Source organism: Schizosaccharomyces japonicus, assembly GCF_000149845.2.
Source record: "Schizosaccharomyces japonicus yFS275 unplaced genomic scaffold supercont5.2, whole genome shotgun sequence".
Taxonomy (NCBI): domain Eukaryota; kingdom Fungi; phylum Ascomycota; class Schizosaccharomycetes; order Schizosaccharomycetales; family Schizosaccharomycetaceae; genus Schizosaccharomyces; species Schizosaccharomyces japonicus.
In genome coordinates this window covers 1,483,851-1,506,627 of record NW_011627861.1, presented here as the reverse complement: position 1 = coordinate 1,506,627, position 22,777 = coordinate 1,483,851, and the positions used below count along the sequence as shown (strand labels likewise).

General features: G+C 42.3%; 14 protein-coding genes across 14 annotated transcripts; 6 read left to right on the top strand and 8 right to left on the bottom strand.

The window, feature by feature from the left end:
• Positions 1–61: 61 nt before the first annotated feature.
• On the top strand, positions 62–1,428 carry SJAG_03630 (histone lysine methyltransferase Set5). The gene has a single exon (XM_002174732.2). It carries the CDS (start codon positions 330–332, stop codon positions 1,272–1,274), a length of 945 nt encoding a protein of 314 aa, XP_002174768.1. The 5' UTR covers positions 62–329; the 3' UTR covers positions 1,275–1,428.
• On the bottom strand, positions 108–4,462 carry SJAG_03628 (ING family Png1). The gene has a single exon (XM_002174730.2). The coding sequence runs from the start codon at positions 4,030–4,032 to the stop codon at positions 3,154–3,156; it is 879 nt and encodes a 292-aa protein (XP_002174766.1). The 5' UTR covers positions 4,033–4,462; the 3' UTR covers positions 108–3,153.
• SJAG_03629 (translation initiation factor eIF2 alpha subunit) lies at positions 1,665–3,077 on the top strand. Its single transcript, XM_002174731.2, has 3 exons — positions 1,665–1,817; positions 1,862–2,032; positions 2,097–3,077. The coding sequence occupies exons 1-3, from the start codon at positions 1,748–1,750 to the stop codon at positions 2,777–2,779; spliced, it is 924 nt and encodes a 307-aa protein (XP_002174767.1). The 5' UTR covers positions 1,665–1,747; the 3' UTR covers positions 2,780–3,077.
• On the top strand, positions 4,377–6,378 carry SJAG_03627 (histone deacetylase Hos2). Its single transcript, XM_002174729.2, has one exon. The coding sequence runs from the start codon at positions 4,916–4,918 to the stop codon at positions 6,185–6,187; it is 1,272 nt and encodes a 423-aa protein (XP_002174765.1). The 5' UTR covers positions 4,377–4,915; the 3' UTR covers positions 6,188–6,378.
• On the bottom strand, positions 6,295–8,109 carry SJAG_03626 (cytoplasmic phenylalanine-tRNA ligase alpha subunit Frs2). Its single transcript, XM_002174728.2, has one exon. It carries the CDS (start codon positions 8,042–8,044, stop codon positions 6,551–6,553), a length of 1,494 nt encoding a protein of 497 aa, XP_002174764.1. The 5' UTR covers positions 8,045–8,109; the 3' UTR covers positions 6,295–6,550.
• A 369-nt stretch (positions 8,110–8,478) lies between these two features.
• On the bottom strand, positions 8,479–10,579 carry SJAG_03625 (GTPase activating protein; the record flags this gene model as incomplete). The annotated part of the gene is made up of 2 exons (XM_002174727.1): positions 8,479–10,412; positions 10,513–10,579. 2 exons carry the CDS (start codon positions 10,577–10,579, stop codon positions 8,479–8,481), a joined length of 2,001 nt encoding a protein of 666 aa, XP_002174763.1.
• A 443-nt stretch (positions 10,580–11,022) lies between these two features.
• Positions 11,023–11,746, bottom strand: SJAG_03624 (phosphoric ester hydrolase Ssu72; the record flags this gene model as incomplete). Its single annotated transcript, XM_002174726.1, has 3 exons — positions 11,023–11,249; positions 11,297–11,580; positions 11,664–11,746. The coding sequence occupies 3 exons, from the start codon at positions 11,744–11,746 to the stop codon at positions 11,023–11,025; spliced, it is 594 nt and encodes a 197-aa protein (XP_002174762.1).
• An 864-nt stretch (positions 11,747–12,610) lies between these two features.
• Positions 12,611–14,311, top strand: SJAG_03623 (Ras1-Scd pathway protein Ral2; the record flags this gene model as incomplete). Its single annotated transcript, XM_002174725.1, has 1 exon — positions 12,611–14,311. One exon carries the CDS (start codon positions 12,611–12,613, stop codon positions 14,309–14,311), a length of 1,701 nt encoding a protein of 566 aa, XP_002174761.1.
• On the bottom strand, positions 14,289–15,023 carry SJAG_03622 (mediator complex subunit Med8; the record flags this gene model as incomplete). The annotated part of the gene is made up of 3 exons (XM_002174724.2): positions 14,289–14,754; positions 14,835–14,896; positions 14,952–15,023. The coding sequence occupies 3 exons, from the start codon at positions 15,021–15,023 to the stop codon at positions 14,289–14,291; spliced, it is 600 nt and encodes a 199-aa protein (XP_002174760.2).
• Positions 15,024–15,239: 216 nt separating this feature from the next.
• SJAG_03621 (DUF55 family protein) lies at positions 15,240–16,007 on the top strand (the record flags this gene model as incomplete). The annotated part of the gene is made up of 3 exons (XM_002174723.1): positions 15,240–15,557; positions 15,609–15,633; positions 15,691–16,007. The coding sequence occupies 3 exons, from the start codon at positions 15,240–15,242 to the stop codon at positions 16,005–16,007; spliced, it is 660 nt and encodes a 219-aa protein (XP_002174759.1).
• Positions 16,008–16,026: 19 nt separating this feature from the next.
• SJAG_03620 (TLDc domain-containing protein 2) lies at positions 16,027–17,623 on the bottom strand (the record flags this gene model as incomplete). Its single annotated transcript, XM_002174722.1, has 3 exons — positions 16,027–17,326; positions 17,394–17,454; positions 17,503–17,623. 3 exons carry the CDS (start codon positions 17,621–17,623, stop codon positions 16,027–16,029), a joined length of 1,482 nt encoding a protein of 493 aa, XP_002174758.1.
• A 102-nt stretch (positions 17,624–17,725) lies between these two features.
• Positions 17,726–20,023, bottom strand: SJAG_03619 (kinetochore protein Mis17). The gene is made up of 4 exons (XM_002174721.2): positions 19,525–20,023; positions 19,426–19,468; positions 18,185–19,367; positions 17,726–18,141 (listed from the first exon to the last, which is right to left on the bottom strand). Exons 1-4 carry the CDS (start codon positions 19,526–19,528, stop codon positions 17,926–17,928), a joined length of 1,446 nt encoding a protein of 481 aa, XP_002174757.2. The 5' UTR covers positions 19,529–20,023; the 3' UTR covers positions 17,726–17,925.
• SJAG_03618 (transcription factor TFIIH complex subunit Pmh1) lies at positions 19,930–22,657 on the top strand. Its single transcript, XM_002174720.2, has 6 exons — positions 19,930–20,148; positions 20,205–20,507; positions 20,556–20,659; positions 20,706–20,845; positions 20,901–20,974; positions 21,016–22,657. Exons 2-6 carry the CDS (start codon positions 20,480–20,482, stop codon positions 21,618–21,620), a joined length of 951 nt encoding a protein of 316 aa, XP_002174756.2. The 5' UTR covers positions 19,930–20,148; positions 20,205–20,479; the 3' UTR covers positions 21,621–22,657.
• SJAG_03617 (rRNA processing protein Rrp7) lies at positions 20,972–22,642 on the bottom strand. The gene is made up of 2 exons (XM_002174719.2): positions 22,161–22,642; positions 20,972–22,094 (listed from the first exon to the last, which is right to left on the bottom strand). The coding sequence occupies exons 1-2, from the start codon at positions 22,498–22,500 to the stop codon at positions 21,727–21,729; spliced, it is 708 nt and encodes a 235-aa protein (XP_002174755.1). The 5' UTR covers positions 22,501–22,642; the 3' UTR covers positions 20,972–21,726.
• Positions 22,658–22,777: the final 120 nt, after the last annotated feature.

Sequence of the window (22,777 nt, the reverse complement as noted above, 5' to 3'; positions counted from 1 at the left end):
ATCATGTGAAATAGGCGAAAAACTTAAAATCCTCACCACCAAAAAAACAGCATCTATTCAGCCAAGGTAGAAAATGCGTTTCTAAATAGTAGCTGTCAGTAAGGCAGCAACGAGGATTCTTTTGCAGGATTATTAGGGTTGGTTTGTCTTGGGTTTTATGGTGTTTGGTTCTTCGTTGTTGACTGCGCATTAATCGCTGCAATTAACTTAAAAAAATAGAAAATAGAAAACATTTGGTTCGAATCCATAAGTGATTCTTATCTAAACATTTCTTTGCGGTATTCACTTTTGACTGGATTTACTATCAACTTTCTCTTTTCGCTGTCGCCATGTGCATTCTTCAATCAGACCTTTTTTATGTCTCTCCTGTCGAGGGGAAGGGAATGGGGATGATAGCAGCCAAGAATATTCCTAAAGGTACACGGTTGTTTGTTGAGCAACCATTGTTTAAGGCACCAAATGATGCCACGATCATTGAAAATTCTGTTAAAGAAAAAACCCAGGAGGAACAAGCTGCATTCCATGACCTCTTCAATGCCCATGTCGAGTCCATGGGTCCGTACCTGGGCCCGTTTTATTCCAACGCACTCACGGTTAACGATAACCAAGGCGGTCTGTTTTTGTTGGGTTCGCGCATGAATCATGATTGCAGTCCTAATGTAAAGCATACATGGAATGATACACTCGATGGAGTAACTGTCCATGCGGTTCGCGATATACAGAAAGGCGAAGAAATTTTGACTACTTATATCGATCTGCAAAAACCAAAAGGAGAACGCCGTAAGCTACTTCAAGCACATTTTGGGTTTTTATGTCTGTGTTCTGCCTGCAGCATGACTGGCACACCTGCAAAGCACAGTGATCAACGCCGTAAAGAGCTTGCATACTATGACCGGCGAATCGCTAAAATGGCCGTGACAAACCCGCGAGGCGCTCTTCGAGCACTTCGACACCGTATACTACTTGCTCATCAAGAACGACTTTTTGGTCGGCTTGATATTGTTTCGTATTTGGATGCAGCTAGACTCTGCATTATTCACGGGGATTTTAACCGTGCTAAAGTTTTCCTCCAACGAGGCTTGGAAGTTCTCCGAGTATGTGAAGGTGAAGACTCGCCAAAGTTCAAAAAGCTCATTCCATTTGTCGACGACATTAAAAGTCATCCCCTTGCTGAGGGTGTTTACGAGATGCCACTTGTCATGGACGAAGAGTTTTCTGATGCTGAAGATCAACTGTGGGGCTGCGTTCTTGAGGAGGACGAGTATAGCGATTGATCCAAGTGCGGATCAAGTATCGGGTGTGCCCGTTATAAAATAGGAATTCTAATGGAACATGTTCCAAATGGCTGTCTGCATTCGCGTATATGCGCATAGAAAATTGTACTGTGTAGCAGCACTGTTCTTACCCTTAACAATAAGATGCTTCTTCATTTCTTTTATTTCATTTCATTTCATTTCAATTCATTACATTACATTAATTACTTCTTTCGATTTCTACAGTAAACCGTACGTACTCAGGTTCGAGACTTATTGCACACACAATTTTTAAATTTCGGCAAAACAGAAAAATCAACTATCCACATGCAATTCTAGCTACTCGTTTACTGTAGACTGCTTCGGTTTTCTTCGTTTATTTGTGCGAATCCATTTCCGGTGTTGGACCATGTGTGTGTGGACAAATTTGACCGCCACGCGTCCACCTTTTATTCCTGCCAGAACCAATACCTCTGTCAACAAAAACAACAAAAATGTCGACTACGAGCTGTAGAATGTATGAAAACCGCTTCCCGGAAGTGGACGAACTTGTTGTCGTCAATGGTATGCTTTTTTTGTAGGAAACGGCGTATATTAACGAATTTTAGTTCGCCAAATCCAGGAAATGGGTGCTTACGTGAAATTGTTGGAATACGACAACATTGAGGGTATGGTTCTTCTTTCCGAGTTGTCTAGACGCCGTATTCGTTCCGTTCAAAAGCATATTCGTGTCGGCCGTAACGAAGTTGTTGTTGTCCTTCGTGTTGACAAGGAGAAGGGTATGTAAAAACTGGTTTCCTGAATGTTTTTCGCTGGTTCATCATCTAACCGTGTTCCTTTTAGGTTACATTGACTTGTCGAAGCGTCGTGTCAGTCCCGAAGACGTCCTTAAGTGTGAGGAGCGTTTCAACAAGTCCAAGGCTGTTCACTCTATCATGAGACACATTGCTGAGAAGCACAATGTTCCCTTGGAGACCATGTACACTTCCATTGGCTGGCCTTTGTACCGTAAATATGGTCACGCCTATGATGCCTTCAAGCTGGCCATCACTTCCCCCGAAGTTGTATTTGAAGGCCTCGATGAACCCGCTCCTGGCGTCGTCAAGGATCTTTTGGCCCAGATTTCTCGTCGTTTGACTCCCCAACCCATCAAGATTCGTGCTGATGTTGAGGTTACTTGCTTTGGTTATGATGGTATTACTGCCATTAAGAACGCTCTGCGTGCTGCCGAGGCTGTTCACACTGAGGACATTCCTGTAAAGGTGAAGTTGGTTGCTCCTCCTTTGTATGTTATTCTTACCAACGCTTTGGACAAGACTCTTGGTGTCAAGAAGTTGGAAGAGGCTATTGCTGCTATTGAGAAATCTATCACTGAGGCCAACGGTTCTTGCGTCGTGAAGATGAAGCCTAAGGCTGTCAGCGAGACTGATGAGCTTGAGCTTGCTGATCTGATGAAGAAGTTTGAGAAGGAAAACGCTGAAATTTCTGGTGACGAAGAGGACGATGACCAAAGTGGTTCCGAGTAAGGAACATTTTCATTTGCATGAGCCAACTATAGTCTCCTGGTCTCTCTCTTGGCATCATTGTTACAAAAAAATGGCACGTCTCCTTGTGTGCGGCTTGCATAACGTCTGCACTGAATTCCCATAAAGTCAGTAGCGACTTTCATTCAGCATTTCTGTAGAGTTGGGTGAGTGGTTTTTTTTCATTTTGTAGGCTACAATAGGTAGGCAAGAGGTTCGTTTCAAAGTGAGAAACAAAAGTATGAGAGGGGGACTATGTATGTATGATGAGTTATGAGCGTTTCGAATCGTTAAAGTCATGAATGCGTATGGTGTGCTGCTTTGTGCAGGTAGAGCACATGTTTATGGCCAAAGTTCGAAGGTTTAAGGCCGGGAGATTACGACGTAGGCAGACCGGCTTTGGAACGGCGTTCTTTGCAGGTCTCACAATACCACGTTCCCTCTGGAGGTGCCTTGAGACCGACACATTCCATGTGAAACCATTCACGTTCACATCCTTCGTCATCGCAAGCAACCATCTGACCAAAAGAGCCCTGTTGACAAAAACAATACACTTCTGTGTCTTCTTCCTCTTCACCAGTCGACTCCACTGCAGCCGCTCCGGAAACACTGGGAGTCGCAGAAGCTTTTGTGTGTGTACTAGGGGATTCGGACCGTTCTTTTGATGCATAATCGTTGTTCCAAGAAGCAGTCGAGGAGACATTCTTTCCTCGAGTTCCTTTTCCTACAGAACGGCCAGCCTTTGAAGCAGTAGCACCGTGAGTTGTACTGGAGCGACGACGAGTAGACGAAGCCGATGATGAGCGTATGGGCCCTCCAGTGCCATTAGAGTAACGAGAAGAGAGACTACTGCCGTACGCGTTGTAAGGCAATTGTACATCGACTTGTCCCTTTTCACCAGGTACAACAACAAAGCCTACCTTTTTCATTTCGGCGTCTAATTTCTTAATATGCCGGGTAATGAGTGCACGGGCTCTTTCTGCGAGGTCAACTTTTTCCTTCTGAACTTGAATAGCCTTTTGATAGTTTTCCTCCATCTCCTGAAATGTATTTTCCTCACGAGGATATGGAGTTAATGCACCATTGCTTTTTACGAAATTTTGTATGAGTTTATCCTGGCTTTTAATCCGCTTAAAAAGTTCGTGGACCGCCATTTCCTTCACAGTAATTTCATCAAAGAAGTGCTTGGTTTCAAAAGGCAAGTTATCCAAGCTTTGAAGATATTCAAATAATACATATGCCACATCCTCGGCCATTTTAGAGGAAAGCAGGAAACCAATCCGGAAACGATTATGAGAATGTATAGAGACAATTAATGTTGGACTCAATAGTTATGTAACGTAATTATAAAGAAGTCACTTTAGGTACTTATATTCGTCGTGGCAATCAAATGCAAAAGTTCAGCTTCAAAAGGAGGGCAAAAAATTTTTCTTTGGACTCGACGAGATTCTCTAAATCCTTGTTTTAAGTATAAAGATGAACTTTGAATCGCTATGAAAGGTTCAATTAAAATGGATAAAATCCTTAAAATAAGTCTTTGGAAAACTTAACAGGGCGACTATAGCCGAGTAAACAAGAGAACAAGAAAAATAAGCAGTCTATCGTCTAATACTCAATCTGACATTGCTTCACCTTTTTGTGTCGTTTAACGTTGGTGGAGAAAATGATCAACACAACCACCAAAAACAAGCGTTTGAAACGCAGTACGGTTTCATTTTTGCCTTGCTCATCAAGATGCTTTAAGACTATTTTTTGCGCTATCAGACCTTCAATTTCTGTTCATTAAGCCCGTATTTCTGCAATATTCGTATATGGTATTTTCTTTGCTGGTCGACGCCCTTCATGTTGTGAACGAACTTCAACACCTTCCCTACTAGCAACGGTTTTAACAATTCCTTTGAGAAATATCTGCAGCTCAACTACGGCTCAGGAAAAGGCTATTGAATGTTCTCTCGTTCATCACATAATCAGGTTGCTTCATTTTCGTTCGCGGACTCTATTATCGCATAATTATCTAGTGAAAACAACACAGTGTTCCCATCGTTATTTCGTTATATCTCTTAGTTCTTTTTTATTCGTTTCTCAATTCTGGGCCCCATTTGATTTACCTCTTCGTTTGTTCTTACCTATTCTATTTAAATGAACAATCAGAGTTCTGAGTGGTTTTTGAAGCCTCAAAAAAAACGAGTGACCTACCATCATGACAGCGCTGTAGGCAATTATCATTATGGAGATAAACATCCTATGAAACCTCACCGGTTGACGATTACCAATCATCTTATTATGGGGTACGGTCTTCATCATGAGATGGATGTCTATTGTCCAAGAAAGGCTACGTTTAAAGAGATGGCGGAATTCCATTCAGAGGATTATCTCGAATTTCTACAGCGCGTCACACCCCAAAATGTTGATGAGTACTCAGACGTTCTCCAAAAATTCAATATTGGAGACGATTGTCCTGTGTTTAATGGCATATATGAGTTTTCTCAACGTTCCGCCGGTGCAAGTCTTGATGCTTCCCGAAGGCTGCTTCAGGGACAAACGGATATTGCGATTAATTGGAGTGGAGGTCTTCATCATGCTAAGCGCGGTGAAGCCAGTGGATTCTGCTATGTGAACGACATTGTGCTGGCAATCTTGTCTTTGCTAAGGTACTACCCGCGGGTACTATATATTGACATTGACATTCACCACGGTGACGGCGTTCAAGAGGCATTTTACGAATCAGACCGGGTTATGACTCTCTCGTTTCATAAGTACAACGGCACTTTTTTCCCCGCTACAGGAAAATTTGACGAGATTGGTAAAAACAAAGGCAAACATTTTGCTCTAAACATTCCTTTAGACGATGGTATTGATGATGTTTCGTACACCAGCTTATTTAAGTCGATCGTCGAACCGACCATCAATACATTTCAACCTTCTGCTATCGTTTTGCAATGTGGCGCCGACTCACTTGGGTATGATCGACTAGGAGTTTTCAATCTTAGTGTGAAGGCTCATGGAGAATGCGTTCGTTTTACCAAATCGTTCAACATCCCCATGCTTGTTATTGGCGGAGGCGGCTACACGGTAAAGAACGTCGCTTTAGCCTGGTGCTACGAGACGTCTATCTGCGTGGATGCTTCCATTCCGAATGAGCTTCCGGCATTCACTCCGTATTTCGAGTTTTTCGCACCGGACTACACTCTTCATCCAAAAGTGAGTAGCAAAATTGAGAACAAGAATTCTCCGCGTTCATTAAACGCTTTAAGGGTTCGTGCTCTGGAACAGCTCCGCTACTTGAACGGTGCACCTAGTGTTGCTATGCAAGAAATTCCTCCAGATATAACAGGTCATATGGATGAAGAGGATGATCGGCTGATGGACGAATATCGCGACCGTATGGTCGATGTTCGACTCGAATGTTAGCATAAAAAAACTTGGCAAAGTACTAGCTACTCCAGGCTGCCACTGCCTCTCCCTCTTCTTTCCTTTTGGCCGTGTAATATTCTTGCTTTCTTCTTCTTTCGTTTTTCCCCCCATCACTACTTCCGCATTTGGTAACGAATTCCCCCCAGAGATAACCACATATAGTTTTAATGTTCATATTTCTTTTTCTATGTAGACAGACTTGGAGTGTCAACGACATAAGTGGTAGTTCTAGTATGCTTAGTGGGTAAATCTTGTGTGTATACTAGTAGTGGTATGCAAACACTCAAAAAAACAACACACACACGGGTCTTGGGACTGTCGACAGGAATTACATTTAGACTTTTCCACGAACAATGTGTTTTACTTGTCGAGACGGACGATGGGGCTGGCCTCAATTAATTCCAGATCGACTCTAGGACCCATCAATTGACGGATATCGTTAATTTCGTACTTGATCATGGTAGGACGCTCAAGTGACAAACCAAAACCAATGCAACGAACATCTTCAGGGAGACCCATGGCCGAAAGCATCTCGGGACGGAACAGACCACTGTTACCAATCTCCACCCACTTGCCCAAGCCCTCGTGGTAAGAGTAAATTTCCAAAGAAGGCTCAGTGTATGGGTTGTACGTAGGCTTAAAACGCAGCTCACGAGCGTTCATTTTACCAAAGAAAACCTTCATGAAACCAATAAGGTCACCCAAAGTCAGGTTTTTATCACAAATAACACCTTCAACTTGGTGGAACTCAGCAAGATGAGTAGCGTCAACAGTCTCGTTACGGAAGACACGATCGATGGAGAAATACTTGCAGGGTTTGAAACCATCCTTGGCAAGCTTGTAAAGCATCTGGGAGGAAACGGCAGTGGTGTGTGTACGCAAAACCAACTTCTTCGACTCTTCCTCCGACCAGGGAGCACGGTAACCGATGCCACCAGAGACACCACCATTCTCGTGAGTATTCTTTACACTGGCAACATAGTCGGTTTCACGAAGCTTTTCAGCTGCAGCAGGCTTCTTCAAAAAGAATGTGTCCTGAGCATCACGGGCAGAGTGTTGTTGGGGGACGTAAAGAGCGTCAAAGTTCCAGAAACCAATTTCAACGAATTGATCAGTAGGCATTTCAGTAAAACCGAGTTCAAAGAAGAATCTGCGGAACTCCTCACGAACCTTCATAAGGGGATGCAAACAACCACCACGAGGAGGAACGCCATCAGCAGCAAAGTTGTAGTCTTTAAACTTCTTCTCCTTCCAAGAGCCATTGGTAAGCATTTCGGAAGTAAGATCGGCCTCAAGTTTCTCAACAGTAAGTGAGAACTTTGGTCCCTTCTTCACGGAGAAGTAGACGACCTTGCTCTTCTCAATCAACTTTCTTTTCTTGAGTTCATTCAAAGCCTTTGTGTCGTCCAGCTTGCCGACATCCTTGATTTTTTGAAGCTTGGATTGGGTATCGTCGACAATAGTGTCAGTGTTCTTGACGAGCTTCGCACCTTCCTTACGAATCCAACCCATCTTGAAGGCCTTTCCTTGACCAACACCAGCGCTGTTTCCGAGTTTGCTCTTCAACTCATCAATGGTCAAACCGTTCATGGATTGACAAATTTCTTGGAAAACGCGAGCTTCGTGAGATCCTTCCTTGCAAACCAGCTCACCTTCCTGAGTCAAAACAAAAACATCGAGCTCATGTCTCTCGAATTCAATCATGCTCTTAGCAGCGAGCGACAAAATAGCCGACTGAGCATCTTGCAGAGTCACTTTCTTTCCTTCAAAAACAAGGTCCGAGGTGTTCGAGATAATTTCATTGTCATTCAGTTCGTGCAACAACAACGATTGAAGTGCTTCAGTCCGCGACATGTTGACAGCCAAGGATGTTCTACTCTTTTGGCGGTGATGGTTCAAAGCAGATCTTTCGCTTGGAAATTTGGTGTTAGTGAATGAGTGGAGGGAGGCCCGGGAATGCAACACAAAAAATGAAGAGAAGAAAGTGTTGAATTATTAATGAATAGCGGACACGAGAAGCCTGATATCAGGTAGAGACTCAATTTGAAATTGTTTTTTTATTACCTTGTTAGGGCGGTCGAGTATTTCACATCGTATTTCTAACTTTTAAATAATAAGAATCATTCAATAATGAACTAAGTGAGCACGCCCCAAGAACAAAACAGTGAAACGTAAACACGTATATTACAATAATGTAAAAAGCTCTGACCTTGTCGTGCTCAAGAACTACAGACAGAGGCCGCAGCCACGAAGGAGTGACACGAGTAAGTATATACATTACATATACACTATGAGCTAGGTTTTCCAAACTGTGCTTGGAACTCAGCGTCATCAATCAGCCGCAATAATTGCTTGTACGCAGCAACAGTAGCAATAGCAATGTCTGGTAGTTGAGTATTGGATTGTTCTTTGTCGAAGTCTTGGGCATCCAGTAGGCGAAGTCTGTTGTCACGAAGTGCTTTAAGTGTGTCGTGGACGGTAGAAGCATCTACAAATGCAGATACTTGATTGACCAATGGAGTGATATCGAACAAAACATCACGAACGATGGCGGCTATATTTCGCACACCTTCATACACATCAGCCTGGGAGCGATGCTCATGCACAGAATCGACGAGCGCTTGAACACCAGCAACAAGGTTATCGGTTTCCTTGCTTACTATTTCTTTCACATGGGACAAGGTTTCCACTTGGTTCACCGCACGAGTACCATCTCCACGAGACGATCTTGTCATTTCGTCTGGATGCAGCTGGTGCTGCTTGACAATATTAATAAGAACGCTGCTCAAAGTGTAGGCAGTTGCATCAATATGGAGCAAGGGCGTCAATCCCTTGTTGATGGCAAAGTTGCGTACTTGCAACATGAGAGTATCTGCGTGGATGTAAACTTCATCCATATGCTTCATCAGCTCTGAAGAATCTGCGAATGACTTTTCCCGAGCCTGGGTAGCAAGGGTATCAAGCACTATGGCCAAGGACTTCATTTTAGTGAGTAGTTGGCTGGAGTTTTCCGAACGAGTTGCTGCAATAAACTCGTTCATCTCAAATAGATAACGCACGAAGTCCTTTCTGTTGAAAACACCATCATCGCTAGTGCACTTGTCCAACGTTTCTGGCGAAACCGGAGGGTTTTGGAAGAGGCAAGCCGTCGCATCAACCTTGGAAGCAGATTCATTTTGAAGCTTGACTTGATAGTATTTTTCTTTCCATTGGAACGACTCACGTTTAACCCGTTCCAATTGGGATTGCATCTCGTCAAGTTCATTCAAATGCTTACTTTCGGCTTGAATTAACATACGCATTTGTGAAAGATGCTCTTCCAGCTCCATGTTCCCGCGTTTGGTTTGTCTCTCTTCCGCAGCAGCGTTCACCTTCTCAACCTCCTTCGTGAGCTCTTCAATCTTTTTCTGCGCAGCTTCCAATTGTGAAGACAAGGTCGTCTTTTCGTGTACAGCCTCGTGCAGTTTGTCTTCCAGCTGAAACAACTCGTTCTTGTGTTTGGCTTGGTCAGCAGTGTGCTGTCTTGTCATTGCTTCCATCTCTGCCTTGTTGGCATCCAAAAGCGAGTTAGCTTTGGCCAAGTTGCTCTCCAACAGCTCAATTCTACTCAAAAACTTCGTTGGCGATTCACTGCGCACCGGAATAGCTTGTTGCTGACTGGGAGATGCTGTGGGCGAAGTCATGTAGGAGCTCTCAATAGAGACATCTTCACGACCGTGAGGAGCTTTGGGAAGACGATGAGGCATATTAGAGACGGAAGGTGACGAAGATGAAGGCGTAGGAAGTCTAGGAGGTTGATTTGTGTTAATTGCAGTTGTCGCAGGCATGTACTGCGGCGAAGATGCTTTCCCTAAAGAAGCTGTTGATGCATTGCTGGCAGTAGCATTGGTAGGAGTTCGCGGAGCGCCGCTGGAATTTGGCAAAGATGAGCTGCTAACATTGCTGGGCGACTCTGCAACTACGGCTGGATAACGAGTTTGAAGTTCGAAGAAGACATCGATACAAAGATCCCGAAGTCGAAGAGGAGCGAGTGTGGACATTTTTTGTCGAGCATGGTTCCGTTTAGGATGGAATGTGTCGACAGAAGGCAGATGAGGAATGTTAGGATCGTTGTTTATCCGTCTATGGAGCTCGTCAGAAACATCGGTAAGAAGCTCATTGAACTGAGAATGCGACAGTCGCTGGAGTTTTTCGCGAGAACGACTGTTTACCAAATTTGGATCTATCTCATGTTAGTAAAGGTCCGAATTGAGGACTGCATTAGAAGAGAGTATGCACGCAGGCAGTTCTCTTTTCCTCGTTTTCTTCTCTCCCATCCATACCTCTCGCAAATTCGGGCTCCAGGTACCGTGAAAGAAACCGGAACTGCCGGATAATGATACTACGCATGGCTGAAATATTGGTACTGCGAACGTTGCACGAAAACGTTAGCCTCCCTAACCAAGACTTAACCTTTAGCTAGTTTTCCTTAGGAAATACCACAATTTTTCGTCCAAAAGCAGAAGGGAAGAAAAGGAGAAGAGTAACGCTCGTTGACTTCTGCTAAAAACTAAAAAAACAGAAAAATCGGAAATCACACACTGTACGAAGAGAGTGCGGACAGTAAAAAGGAAACAAGATGGATTTTTAGAACACAAACAAGCCCAACAACCGGTAGAAAGCAACCAAGCAAACAAAAAGTATGGAACAAGCCAAGAAACCAGGAGGAATCAAGTCGTCGGAGGTCGACCGCGTTTTGAGGAACGACTTTCCTAAGCGATATTCTTGTGGTGGAGTAGAGCGAGGTGAGCGCAAGACAAGCTCGAGAATCGTTAATGAAAACGCGCCACACGCTAAAAATAGTGAATAGTAAACAATACAGGCAATTTCGGATATTTCGTTTGCCATTCAGTCATAATGTCCGTAAATTTTTCCTCCAAATCATCGCCGGCATCTGTAAGCTTTTCGACTAACGCAAGAATGGCTTTCCCGCCGACGGACGCTTCTTCATGATTGTCTTTGATGTCCACATTAATTAAAAAAACGGGATAGTTTTGTTTTTCGCCTCGACGAAAGAGATCTGTAGAGTGAGTTAGAATGTGCTCTTCGACAATCCGACAGCCATACCTTCACAAACTGCGTCAAAGCACCGCTCTTCGCATGTGATGACTATGTCAAAGGTATTCCGTTGGTCTTGCCATCTTTCAGGAGCAGTTTTAATGCGCCGATTCCGGTCCAACATTTTCAGGAGACCATTGGCCGTGTATAATCTTGCATCTTGTGCTTCTAGTTCGTTGTAAATGTTATCATAGGAATAGCCGAACTGGTAGATATTTGGTTTATCGATACTGGGGCCGGGAAGACGGACAGCAGAACCAGTACCGAAAGACTGGACTTCGTATCCGGCGTTTCTAACACGTGTGTGAGCGAGAATATTCACATATGGGATATTTCCAAATCAGAGAAATTGTTTTCAGGCATTAATGATACTTACTTGAGCACATTGTGGGCCTCCATACTTCTGTTTTGATTAGAAGCACATATTACGCTAATTTTCAGGTTCGTATTAGGTGCCATTTCGAGCAGAGAACCGTTTTACGGAACCGACGAGAATGGAATTGGTGAATTGAGGACAGATGCCGTAAATGGAACGCAATTCCTGTAGAAAATGCACAAATTGTTTACAAAAACGAGTTGGAATCGCCAAAAAAGAACGGAATTGGGATATTCTCGCTGGCAATGAGTGTTTTGTTCGCGTCAGGTTCGCGTTCGCGATTTTCGCGTGTTGCTCCCAAACTCCCAGCCGATGACATCATAGGGGAAACGTGTTCAGGAATGTGTGACTGTTTTTTTCGGTCCTCAATAGCTATAAATACCAGGACTCAGACACAACCATTCTTCAGCGAGTTGATGACTTTAGGCATTTGTCCAAAGGAAACTGTCTCAGTTATTGAGCCAGTTCCACTGTAGACAAACCCCTAGCTACCTTTTAACTTTGTCTGATCGCTATTTGGGTTTGTATGGTTGTTTTTTGTTCGTGTCGGCTGTTTTCATGTAGATGCTTCGTGTTTTTTTGTCTTCACCGTTGCTCCTTTGTTCATAGTTTTGTATCTTCTCAATTGAAATCATTGTTCTTTCTTACACCTTTTCTTTGTTCATTTCACCTCATACTATAAACGATTTCCGTTTTTTTGTCTCTATTTTATTCTTTCGTCGTTCTTAACTGTAATGAGGGGATCGACAAGTTAAAGTGACTAAAAAGCGTGTATTTGGCGCCTATTGAGACTGAGGCTATGCTTGACTAAGTTTTTCGTGTGCTAGCGCTCCTGCTGTCCAAAAACCATTTCTGTGTGCTTGTTCCCATATTTTGCATTTGTTAGTTGCAATTGACACCGACACTCTTTCTTTAATTTTATGCGTTAAACAGGTTTGAGATTCAAAATGGCAACAACGCCAGTAAAACAGTCTTTGAATGATATTACGCTGCTAGTTCAGTCGACTAAGGGACAAGTTCCTCCTCCAGTCATTGGAGAGACGTCTGTCATTATCGATAATCATGTCTATGTTTTCGGAGGTCGAGACGCTCAGTCGAAAAAATTGAGAAGCAATATGTATAAAATGGACATCAGTAATTTCTATTGGTCAGCCTTGAATTCAGAAGAATCACGTCTCCCGACGCCGCGTTACTTTCACTCGAGCACGGTTTGGAATAACAAGGTCATTCTGTTTGGCGGTATCGGTGTGGACGAAAATGATCAGCTTTATGTGTTAAACTCGTTGGAAGTGTTTGATATCATTACTGAAAGTTGGGAAGCGTTCGGTTCAGTGGATCAAGATCCAAACCTCATACCAACTCCACGTTACGGACATCTTGTCTCTGTTCTCGGCGACTACCTGTTCGTGTTCTGTGGACAGGACTTGGCTAATAACTACATTGAGGAAGTGGGCGTCCTTGATTTGATTCAACAAAAATGGGTGTACCTGGGTCCCTTCAGACATCACTGTGGTATTTATCGTGCCAATGTCCTTGAAAATGTCACAAAAGCTATGCAGACAAACTTGCGCGCAGCACCACCCATTGTGCCTAGTGACGAGACTTTTATTGGGACGATCGCAGTTTACTCTAATCATAACTTTGCGAATGTCAGACGAATGTTGTTCGTTATGGATGTGACCAGGACTCAAAATGGCGAGTTTACCATTCGTGAACAGGACTACTCGGAAATGCTAAAGGGAGCCTCGATGCCTCCTGGTCTTCGGTTCCCCGTCGTTTACAGTGCGGGATGCAATATAGTTATTGCTGGTGTTTTCCTCACGAGTTCTAAGCAGGCTTTTGTCTTTTGGGCTTTCAGCACTGAGACCAAACAGTGGAAGCATGTGGACATACAGGGCGTGCTGAACTTGGGTGCCTGGTTCCGTTCTGTGCACCTCCCAGACACTAACCAAATTCTTACTTTTGGTAATATGGAGGGCAACTTGGTTGAAGCCTATAATTCGCGAGAGTCCAGTTATGTTCATGCCGTCACAGTTGAGCTGGAAGCTTACGGCATTTACCCCAAACCACTGGATGCATTTTCAAAGCAAGGAAGGGAAATTGGCGAGCTGATGTTGAGCGGACCAAGCGATATGGAGATTTTGACACTTGAGCGTCTTCACGTTCCCTGTCTTTCGAAAGTCCTGACAAAGAGATGGGCCTGTTTTAAGGGCGTCCTTGAAACTTGTGCAAATAACAATCAGAATGAATTTCGCCTAAAGTTGACGAATTTTGGCTCACAAGTCACAGATCTCCCATTCTCAACAATTCAAAACACTGGCAGTCGTGTTTTATACATGCCATATACTTTTGATACGTGTTCGGCCTTTGTATATTACCTTTACTGCGGCTGCATCAAACCAGAGTATCGTACAGTCAGTATTCTATGTACGTTGCTACTACTTTGCGTCAGTTCCCATGGGTTGGAACACTTAAAGAAACACGTTACTCATCATTTGCATGAGTTGATGACCGCGAAGAACGTTGGACAAATATATGAAACTGCTGCACTGACTGGAGAAAAGGGGCTTCAGCTTCGTGCTCTTAGACTTATGATCAGCTTGAACCATAGACGTCGTACTAGTTTTAACGCCGCCCAGACTTCATAAATCTTAAGAGATCCATTAACGAGGTGTCAGCAGTTGCTTCCTCGGCTACGCGCTGCTGCTCCAAATCTTTTTGATCACTAAACTCCCCTTCATTTTCTTGCTTCCTTGTGACAGTTCCGACCCAATTATAATTCTCTCTTTCCGTAAGCAGAAATGTTCGGGCTTCTTCCCACAGTTGGCTCGACGCATTAACCTGTTGGTTTACTTCTTCATCAGTAATATCACCCTCAACACTTTGTAGTGTTGAATTTTCCCATTCCTCAACAGCAGGCAGAGCTTTTGTGCGCAGCAAAGTTGTTAAGAGGGGTTCTTGTTCACGAACGGGGAACAAATCTGATGGAAATATATTTATTGTCTTAAGTGTTTGCGACTGGCTGATGAGAGTGTTTGTCAAGGAATGAAGTTGCGAAAGGAGAATGCTAAAGTTTTTGTGAATTGCAGACCTAGATGTGATCCAGTTGTTAGATAGAGAAAACGAGAATATGGTTCAAAAATTAAGTCGTAGACCTTTGAAATAACTTACCACGGCACGAGAGTTCTGTGTTGGTGCAGTAATGCCAGAAAGTGAGAGAGAGAATGTGCAATCTAAAGGGTTTTTGTGAGATATTGACCAAGAAATGCGAAACAAATGGGAACGAACCTGAGCAAATTTTTGGCGCATAGATTCCAAAGATTCTACAGGTTTGGTAAAGTCTTCATGTTCATAATCCATTGCTTGAGGGGAGAGAAACCAAAAAAGAACAAGTCGTTATTGCTTTATTTACCACAACAAAAACGAATAAATAAGATAGTTTAGTTAGTGAATAGGCAGTGAAATGTTTCTTCGTGTGCGCAAATTATTCACAGGGGTCGTTATTGACAAATTTTACAGCCTCTAGTGTTTACTCTTTGAGAGTGACAGGAAAGCTAGGTTCGTTTTGAACTCAAGATGACACAGAAACAGAAGCGGTCATTTGACGATCTGGAGAATGCTGAAACAACTCAAGAAACTGACGAGAAAGAGGAGCGTCAACTTCACTATTGGTTAATGAAAGCAGAACCGGATACAAGATTTGTGAATGGAACGGACATTGCTTTTGACTACGAAATGCTAGAGGAATTGACAAAAAATGGCGAGTACAAAGCTTGGGGAGGAGTTCGAAATTATGAAGCAAGAAACATGATTAAAAGCGAGATGAAATTGGGAGATTTAGTTTTCTTCTACTATTCAAATTGTAAACCCCCAAGAATTGCGGGTGTAATGGAGGTAATCAAAAGAGTGTCTTATCCTAGCAATTAATTAACATGAAATTATTAGATTTGTCGTGAGGCATTTCCAGAAGGTAGGGTTTTCAGAGCGATCTTTACACTTCCTGGACAACCGTACTAACGCTATGAAGCAAATGCATTTAATAAAGAGAATCCGTACTACGATCCAAAGTCTGATCCGGAACGGCCACGGTGGTTTTCTATCGGTGTAAAGGCAAAGTTTAAACTGAAAAGAGAAATCCCTCTGCACGAGCTGCGAATGTATAGTAACAATCAGCTCGCAAACATGGAGTCTCTTAAGCGTTCGAGATTAAGCGTTAGTAGAGTGAGTCCCAGAGAATGGCAGTTCATTCTTGATTTGGCAGAGCAAGCATCTCCAGATGCCACAAGTTTTTATATAAAGAAGCGAAGAAAACTTGAGGAGCATTTAAAAGATGTGCATCCTTGATATGTGTCTTGAGGTCTAGTTATTCTTTCCGCAAAGGTTTCATTCCTAATAGTTCCACTTCTTGGATTTCAAAAAACTCTTCATAACAAATGTCGTCAAAATTTCTGCCCATACTGTAGACACCACGACTAGTGTGTCGGAAGAATCCAAAATCGAGCATATTATCCACATACAGTATGACTCCGTCTTTTCTGAGCAAACTAACGGTCTTCTTCTTTGAATTCTCGAGTCCGAAAGCGATCCCAAAATGTTTGTCAAAGAAACAGTATTCATTTGAGACTCTCGTAGCACGGAAAATCTGATGATACGGACGCAAATTAAACAAATAAGTAGATTGATCGCCAAAGCCCGAACTGGCAGATTCTTTCCATTGACCTGTTATATATGCGCCAAAAACAAGTTCTCTCGAAGAGTCTTTTATCACGTCTTGCATAAGCATACCGCTAAGTGATTTGTTTTTCGGAGGGATTTTTTGTAGAAACTGACGCGCCCGACGATCAGCGTGAGATGCATCCAATGGTAGTGCTCTAATTAGGAGCAATGTATTTCCAGAAAACGAGCTAGAGCATTTTTCCAAAGAACTCATTGAATAACCGTGTTGCTCGCTATTGAACAGATGCACAAACTTACAATCGGAAAACACCTCAGGTGGGATAAACATTTCCAACTGCGGCCGAAGGGAGTAACGGTCCATTAGTAAGCCCGAAGAACGCTGCTCAACCAGTCTGTGAGGATGTTGGTTTCTTTGGTACATGATTATTTCAAACAAATAGCCAAGTCTTCGTAATGCGTACGAGTTGGACTGAAGAAAAAGAAAGACGGATTTCAGACTCATTGACTTCGCCAATGGGTCAGGATAAACACCCCGCAGTAGTGACATTGCATAGCTCCGTTTTTCCTGTACGGAAGAGGAAATCAACATGCTTATATGATCTGCAAAGACATCTCCGCTCTGAAAATCACCTATACACAGAAGTAGTGTGAATAGACTAATTAGGACGGAACAGGGAATAGTGGGTTGTCGTGTTGCGTTTGTTTTTCCGAGCTTTACCAAATTGAAAGAACTGGCCAGAGAGCTTGTTAATGAGCTACCACTTGATCTAAGAGGTGCGTTTGGAATAGTCCAGCTATAAACAATTTTCCACAAGCATTCATCGTCCTTCCACACGTTTTTGTAACGACCTGTGTATGCAGCGATAAACCGAACCATTCCTATGTAATCAATTCCTCCATAATTCTGGCATCCTCCAATACGGCAAGCAGAATGAAAGAGGAACTCAGACAAACGAAACACATCCGGAATTCCAAAAAATGTACAGCTTCATGCGAGGAGTTGTTAACAATCATCAAGACGATTAATGTACTTAAAAACATCAAAACGCTTACAATGTATCTTCTGTCCAAACGACTTTTCCGTTCACATTTTTTCCTAAGGCAGTAAAGTTTTCTAAGCGTATTGGTCAAGCTGTGCTCTAGTTGAATATCGCTGACGTACCTTTGAGATAGAACTGTTCCAGCTTATTGAAATTCTTGTAGAACTTTTTTGTTTCATCAATCAATTTCGTTCGTTCGCCAAAAACCTGCACATTTTCATTTGCTGATTGCGTTTGGCCCATAATTTGTTTTTGGTTCACACTTGCACGAAAATCATCCTTGACGTCAAACGTAGATCAATATGCAGCCCATCATTACAACACGGTACGCGTTGTCAACAAACGAAAAATCATAGTATACATAGTTTAAAACATTTAAAGCATTTGTAAGGATGGTTAAATGAGCGTTTCTGATTAGGCATAATTAAAAGGAAAATAGAGAAAAACTTGGGAAATAAAATTGGTAATATACACAAATGTCTTCATCAATGACAATGAAAGGGTCACCGTGGAGAAGACTGTTAGGTTGAGAGGTTCGTTAGTTTTTAAAACATGTTTTTGGAAGCTTGGACTAGCTGAGAAAACTGAGAAGAAAAGTCAGCACCTTTGGCGAATAGCTCGGAAAAACGTGTCAAATTCGAAATGCAGTCATCACCTTCTTCAGTACCAAATGCTTTTGAGGAATCTGGCTGTGGAAGCTCCGCAGCGAATCTTTTCAATTGTTCAGCTTCTCTCACAAAGCTATCCAACTCGCTTAAGCCCTAAACAAATGTTAGTTTTTCATGTATATAACACAATACAAACCTTCTCTTTTGATATAAGATCTCGATACTCACGACGAAGGTCCAGTTTTCGTTGTGATATAGTAATTCTTTCGTCCCGAACGGCTGCTAATTCACGCTGTAGTGCTAGCTTTTGACGAGCTGCCTTTCGTGCATTTGCAAGAAGTAAAGACTGTGTATCGAGCAAATCTGTAAGCTCCGTAAACCGAAGCATGATTTGCTGTGCAAATGCGTTTTTAACTTTCAGTAAGAACGTAGTTGGCGGAACCTCTTCTTCAAGAGATTCCTTTATGTACTGATGGACAACTTCCATGTCGTGAAGTGCATTAGTGGCTCGTTTAAGCCCGTGTAATTTTTGAAGTTCAAACTGAACAACTTCCAAAGGCGTCCGTTCGTCGCCCGCGGCGTCAACTGTGCGCTGAAATGCTGTTGGAGGTTGCTCCTTTGTGACAACAGGTTGATCTGATGAAGCATTGCTCGCACTTTCTTGGACAGTAGACAGCGTGTTGTTTACTGATGGCAAGCTATTTTGGGACGTATCAGGTACATGGCCAGTAATTTCCTCAATAAGGGAAGCAGCGGTAGGTCCGATAAGCAACGGAGAGCTTGCAAGTTTTGGGCTTACGGCTGTGGGTGGCGATGGAATTCGTTCAGACGGAATGGGTGTAGACTGTAATCTCGAACGATCTTGTAACTCGAGATTTGGTGAGTGCGGTTTGCTTAACTTTGGCGATGACTCTACCTGCAGTGGAGTACTCGTTTGAACTGGCGGTTGTAAAGACGATTTATCAGCAGCAATTTGACTGCGAAACTGAAAACTAAACTCACCATCGTGAGATAGTTGGTCCGTAAGCTCTCCGGAACGTTCCAGTGTTCGTCGCCTCCGTTCAAGCACCTTTTTTTTTTGAACAGACGCTGGTCCCCCACGAGCTGTTTGCCGAGCAGAATACGGGGAACTCTTTTTGACATGTGATGGTATATCAAGTTGCTCTTCTGAAACTCGTTTTCGGTTGGAAGAGCTGGGAGTAGAAGCCTGTTCGCTCCGAGAAAGAGGAGCGGTATCAATGTTCATTGAGACATTATGTTTGTCTTTTTTCTGAGAATCTTCTTCATCCGCCTTTTCACTAGCGACAGGAGACGAAGAGTCGAGCTGCTTTAGCAGGTTCGGATCAAGAGCGAACTCGGTTTCTGAAACACGGTAACGTCTAAATTGTTCATTAGCTTCAAGAAATGTCTGGTTTTCAATGAGAGTCATTTACGAACCCAGCACCACGTAGCCGTGCGGCTCTTCGTTCTTCAATGTCACCTAAAAAACTAGTTAGTATCTCCTTGACCAAAAATCTGTCATAAAAGCGGCCGTACCCATCTTTTAGGTTCACTGATAAAAGAGGTATTAATAATATAGAGTTGTTTTTTGAAATTGTACAAATTGTACAGAGCATGGAACAGACCAATGGAAATAACAAAAACAGAGATACTATGAAAAAAAAAACTAGAAAGACATGACTGTTCAATAAGTTATAGGGAATTAACGACCAGAGTTCGTTAGATTGGGGGCAAAACAGCACAATAGGACGAAATTAATATTTTCGCGTCTTTTCGTAAGTTGTTCCTTTCTCAGAAAGAAAAAAAAACATAAAATCAAGCTTTTGAAGCAAGAACAGCAGCGGTCGTTACAAAGTGTATCTCTATACTGTTAATTTGTTTTCACGTTTTTGTAATCAGTAAGGTTTCAGTTTGCGCAAGTTTGACAGAAGGTGCAGACTTGCAAATATGAAAGTTTAGCTGAAGAAGGTTCCAGCCATCCATTAGCCATATAAACTTCATAATTATCGAATGCAGTAAAGAAGGTAGAGGAATGAATGCCTACGGCGAATTCGTGCTTTGTTTCATTAGTGGCACTGTACACTTTTTCGAACATGAAATGCAATTTCAATAGCTTTAAAAAAAATTAACGTGTAAAAGAAAGATACACTCTATATATTCGTACGTTCAATGTACTTTTGTCCCTGTCCCAATTCTCGTTAACAAAAGATGCTTAGGCTTCTTCGTTTGAAACAGAACCATAACCTGCCTCACTGTCAATAATTCAGTTACAAAAAGCTGTATAATATCAGCTTTTAGGACGATCTCTGAATGTATATTGTATCTAAGCACTAAAAAGAAGTTTTCTAAAGTCTTATTTTATTTTCTTGAGATATTTTGAACTTCTCATTTATAACGGGCGATTTCAACTCAGAAGGTTGAAATTACAGGACAAACACTACGCATTTTTAATTCATTATCAAACTGAATTAATCTACTGTCTAATTCAACCATGGAAATTGAAGCTCCACGAAAACCGGGTAAGTTAAAAGCTAACATCTGTGAAATAAATTGACAATTGGTTATAGACGAAAAATGTCCTCTCTGTCAAGCCGACAGATACTTGAATCCGAATATGAAGCTGCTCATTAATCCGGAATGCTATCATAAAATGTGTGAATCGTGTGTCGATGTAAGAATACTTGCGGCAAGTGATCACATACTAATATAATTTGTAGCGTATTTTCACAACGGGTCCTGCTCCCTGTCCTACTCCTGGCTGTGGAAGAATTCTCAGAAAAGCCAAGTTTCGTGAACAGACTTTTGAGGATGCGCAAATAGAAAGAGAAATCGACATCCGAAGAAGAATGGCCAAAATGTTTGTATTGTCACCACTGTCACATGTTTATCACTCTGACTTCTAACATCAATAGCTTCAACAAAACTCAACAGGATTTTGCATCTCTGCAAGCTTATAATGACTACCTGGAACAAGTCGAAAACTTGAGTGAGTGTTACAATACCTTTCTCATTACTAACAGACTACAGCTTTTAACCTCATTTACGACATTGATGTTGAGCAAACAGAAGCACAAGTGCAAGCATATGAAAAGCAAAATCAAGAATCCATTGCTACAAATTCTGCTCGGGCTTTAGCAGAAGCAAGAGCGTTGGCCCACAACGAAATGATGGCAAAAAAACAGAAGCAACAAGCAAGAGAAGCGATTCTACAAGAAGAGGAGTTGGAGCGCAAGCATAAAGCAGAAGTTGAACAGCAAATCATTCACGATTTGGCAACGTCTGGAAAAGATCCCAACAAAATTGTTGAACTATCATCCACACTTAAACGGCAACGAAATGAGTTACATCCAGCTATGAAAACATTCTCAACTACTGGCTTCTCTAACGCCCTCTTTGGTAATGCACCTGTAATACCAAATGTTCCCGCATTTGATCCGCTGGAGGGGACGCATGCTCCAAGCAAGTACTTCGACGAACGCGATCTTGTTTTCGACGACCCGTACTTGGAAAAGCTTGAACAAAATGTTCCACAGCTCGCCGGCTTCAGAAGCAGTTATGTTCATCAAAGGGCTTTATATGATGCATTTTGCGGATTGGATTTTGATTTAAACCTTTTAGAAACGAGTGCTTAGATGTACACCTAATACATATATACCACGAAAACCGAAAAATACAAAAACAAAATTTTGTCACTAGCTTGGTTGAGATGAGACCAAAGTCACCAAGATCTTAGAGAATTTAATAGGGCTTAAACCGACGACTTTCACGGATCTGCTGGATTCTTTGTTTGTCCTGCTCGAACTTTCGGACCAAATCATTAAGCTTCTTCTTTTTCTCTTCACGCACTTGCCAGCGATAAAAGTTGTGATGGATTCCAACCTCCTTTTTGCGAGCCAAAATGGCCTTTGCCTCTTCTTCATTGCCGACACGGTTGCGTCCACCACGGACGACTGTAATAAAACCATCTTCGTCGGGTTGGTTACGAGCAAGTAGAAGTTGTTTCTTTCTCTCAGCTTCCATTTTGGCAACCCGGTTCATATACGCATCAACACTTTCTTGCAAAACTTCATGTCTGGGAAATTGGCGATCGTATTGTCTTGTAAAACCTGCGTATGTTAGATGTAACTCTAAAAAATAAAACATTCTCCCCTATCTCATTGCTTAAGACGTACGTTCTAAACCGGAGGATTGAGTCATGGGCCATTGGATAACCAGCGATTTCTTGCTAGCTTGTTTCAGCACACGTTTGACTTCATTTTCTTCAAGCAATTGAATATGTAACTTTAGATTGCAGGAGCGATTTTTTGACAGCGGTGGATTTACAGTTACCACACGACCACCGAGTTCTGACATAATGTTTTTGATGCACTTTTCTGTAGCATCGCTAGGGACGTTTATAAGGAAAATACTGTTTTCTGCCTCTGCATCTTCTTTCAAAAAACAGTCGTGGTAAACACTGTCAGACAGCTTCAATCGAAACCTTGTAAATTCAGAGAGTGCTGCGGAGCTCATTTTGACGAAAATAGAAGCGTCAACAGGGTTTTCAGTTCAAGAGAGCTGTGACAGGTTTTGTTATATTGCTCTGTTAGTGGTATACTACGGTATACTATGCTATGGTGGTGGTGGTGTTGAATAGACAAGAATAGTATTTGCAGAGAATGAATGGATGTATTGTATATAAGACGTATGGTGATGGTTTGGTGTGAATAGTAGGCTGATTATTAACTGGTAGTTGTTATTTATTTATTTTTATATTTATTTTTTTTTTGGTTGAAGAAACATAAATGCA

Coding starts and splice junctions, on each gene's coding strand:
- SJAG_03630 (XM_002174732.2), top strand. CDS start 330: ATGTGCATTCTTCAATCAGACCTTTTTTATGTCTCTCCTGTCGAGGGG.
- SJAG_03629 (XM_002174731.2), top strand. CDS start 1,748: ATGTCGACTACGAGCTGTAGAATGTATGAAAACCGCTTCCCGGAAGTG. Junction 1,818..1,861: donor CGAACTTGTTGTCGTCAATG/GTATGCTTTTTT, acceptor AACGAATTTTAG/TTCGCCAAATCCAGGAAATG. Junction 2,033..2,096: donor TCGTGTTGACAAGGAGAAGG/GTATGTAAAAAC, acceptor TGTTCCTTTTAG/GTTACATTGACTTGTCGAAG.
- SJAG_03628 (XM_002174730.2), bottom strand. CDS start 4,032: ATGGCCGAGGATGTGGCATATGTATTATTTGAATATCTTCAAAGCTTG.
- SJAG_03627 (XM_002174729.2), top strand. CDS start 4,916: ATGAACAATCAGAGTTCTGAGTGGTTTTTGAAGCCTCAAAAAAAACGA.
- SJAG_03626 (XM_002174728.2), bottom strand. CDS start 8,044: ATGTCGCGGACTGAAGCACTTCAATCGTTGTTGTTGCACGAACTGAAT.
- SJAG_03619 (XM_002174721.2), bottom strand. Junction 19,368..19,425: donor GCACGGCTACGTGGTGCTGG/GTTCGTAAATGA, acceptor TGAACAATTTAG/ACGTTACCGTGTTTCAGAAA. Junction 18,142..18,184: donor ATCTTATATCAAAAGAGAAG/GTTTGTATTGTG, acceptor ACATTTGTTTAG/GGCTTAAGCGAGTTGGATAG.
- SJAG_03618 (XM_002174720.2), top strand. CDS start 20,480: ATGGAAATTGAAGCTCCACGAAAACCGG. Junction 20,660..20,705: donor TGTGTGAATCGTGTGTCGAT/GTAAGAATACTT, acceptor TATAATTTGTAG/CGTATTTTCACAACGGGTCC. Junction 20,975..21,015: donor GGAACAAGTCGAAAACTTGA/GTGAGTGTTACA, acceptor AACAGACTACAG/CTTTTAACCTCATTTACGAC.
- SJAG_03617 (XM_002174719.2), bottom strand. CDS start 22,500: ATGAGCTCCGCAGCACTCTCTGAATTTACAAGGTTTCGATTGAAGCTG. Junction 22,095..22,160: donor TCAATCCTCCGGTTTAGAAC/GTACGTCTTAAG, acceptor TAACATACGCAG/GTTTTACAAGACAATACGAT.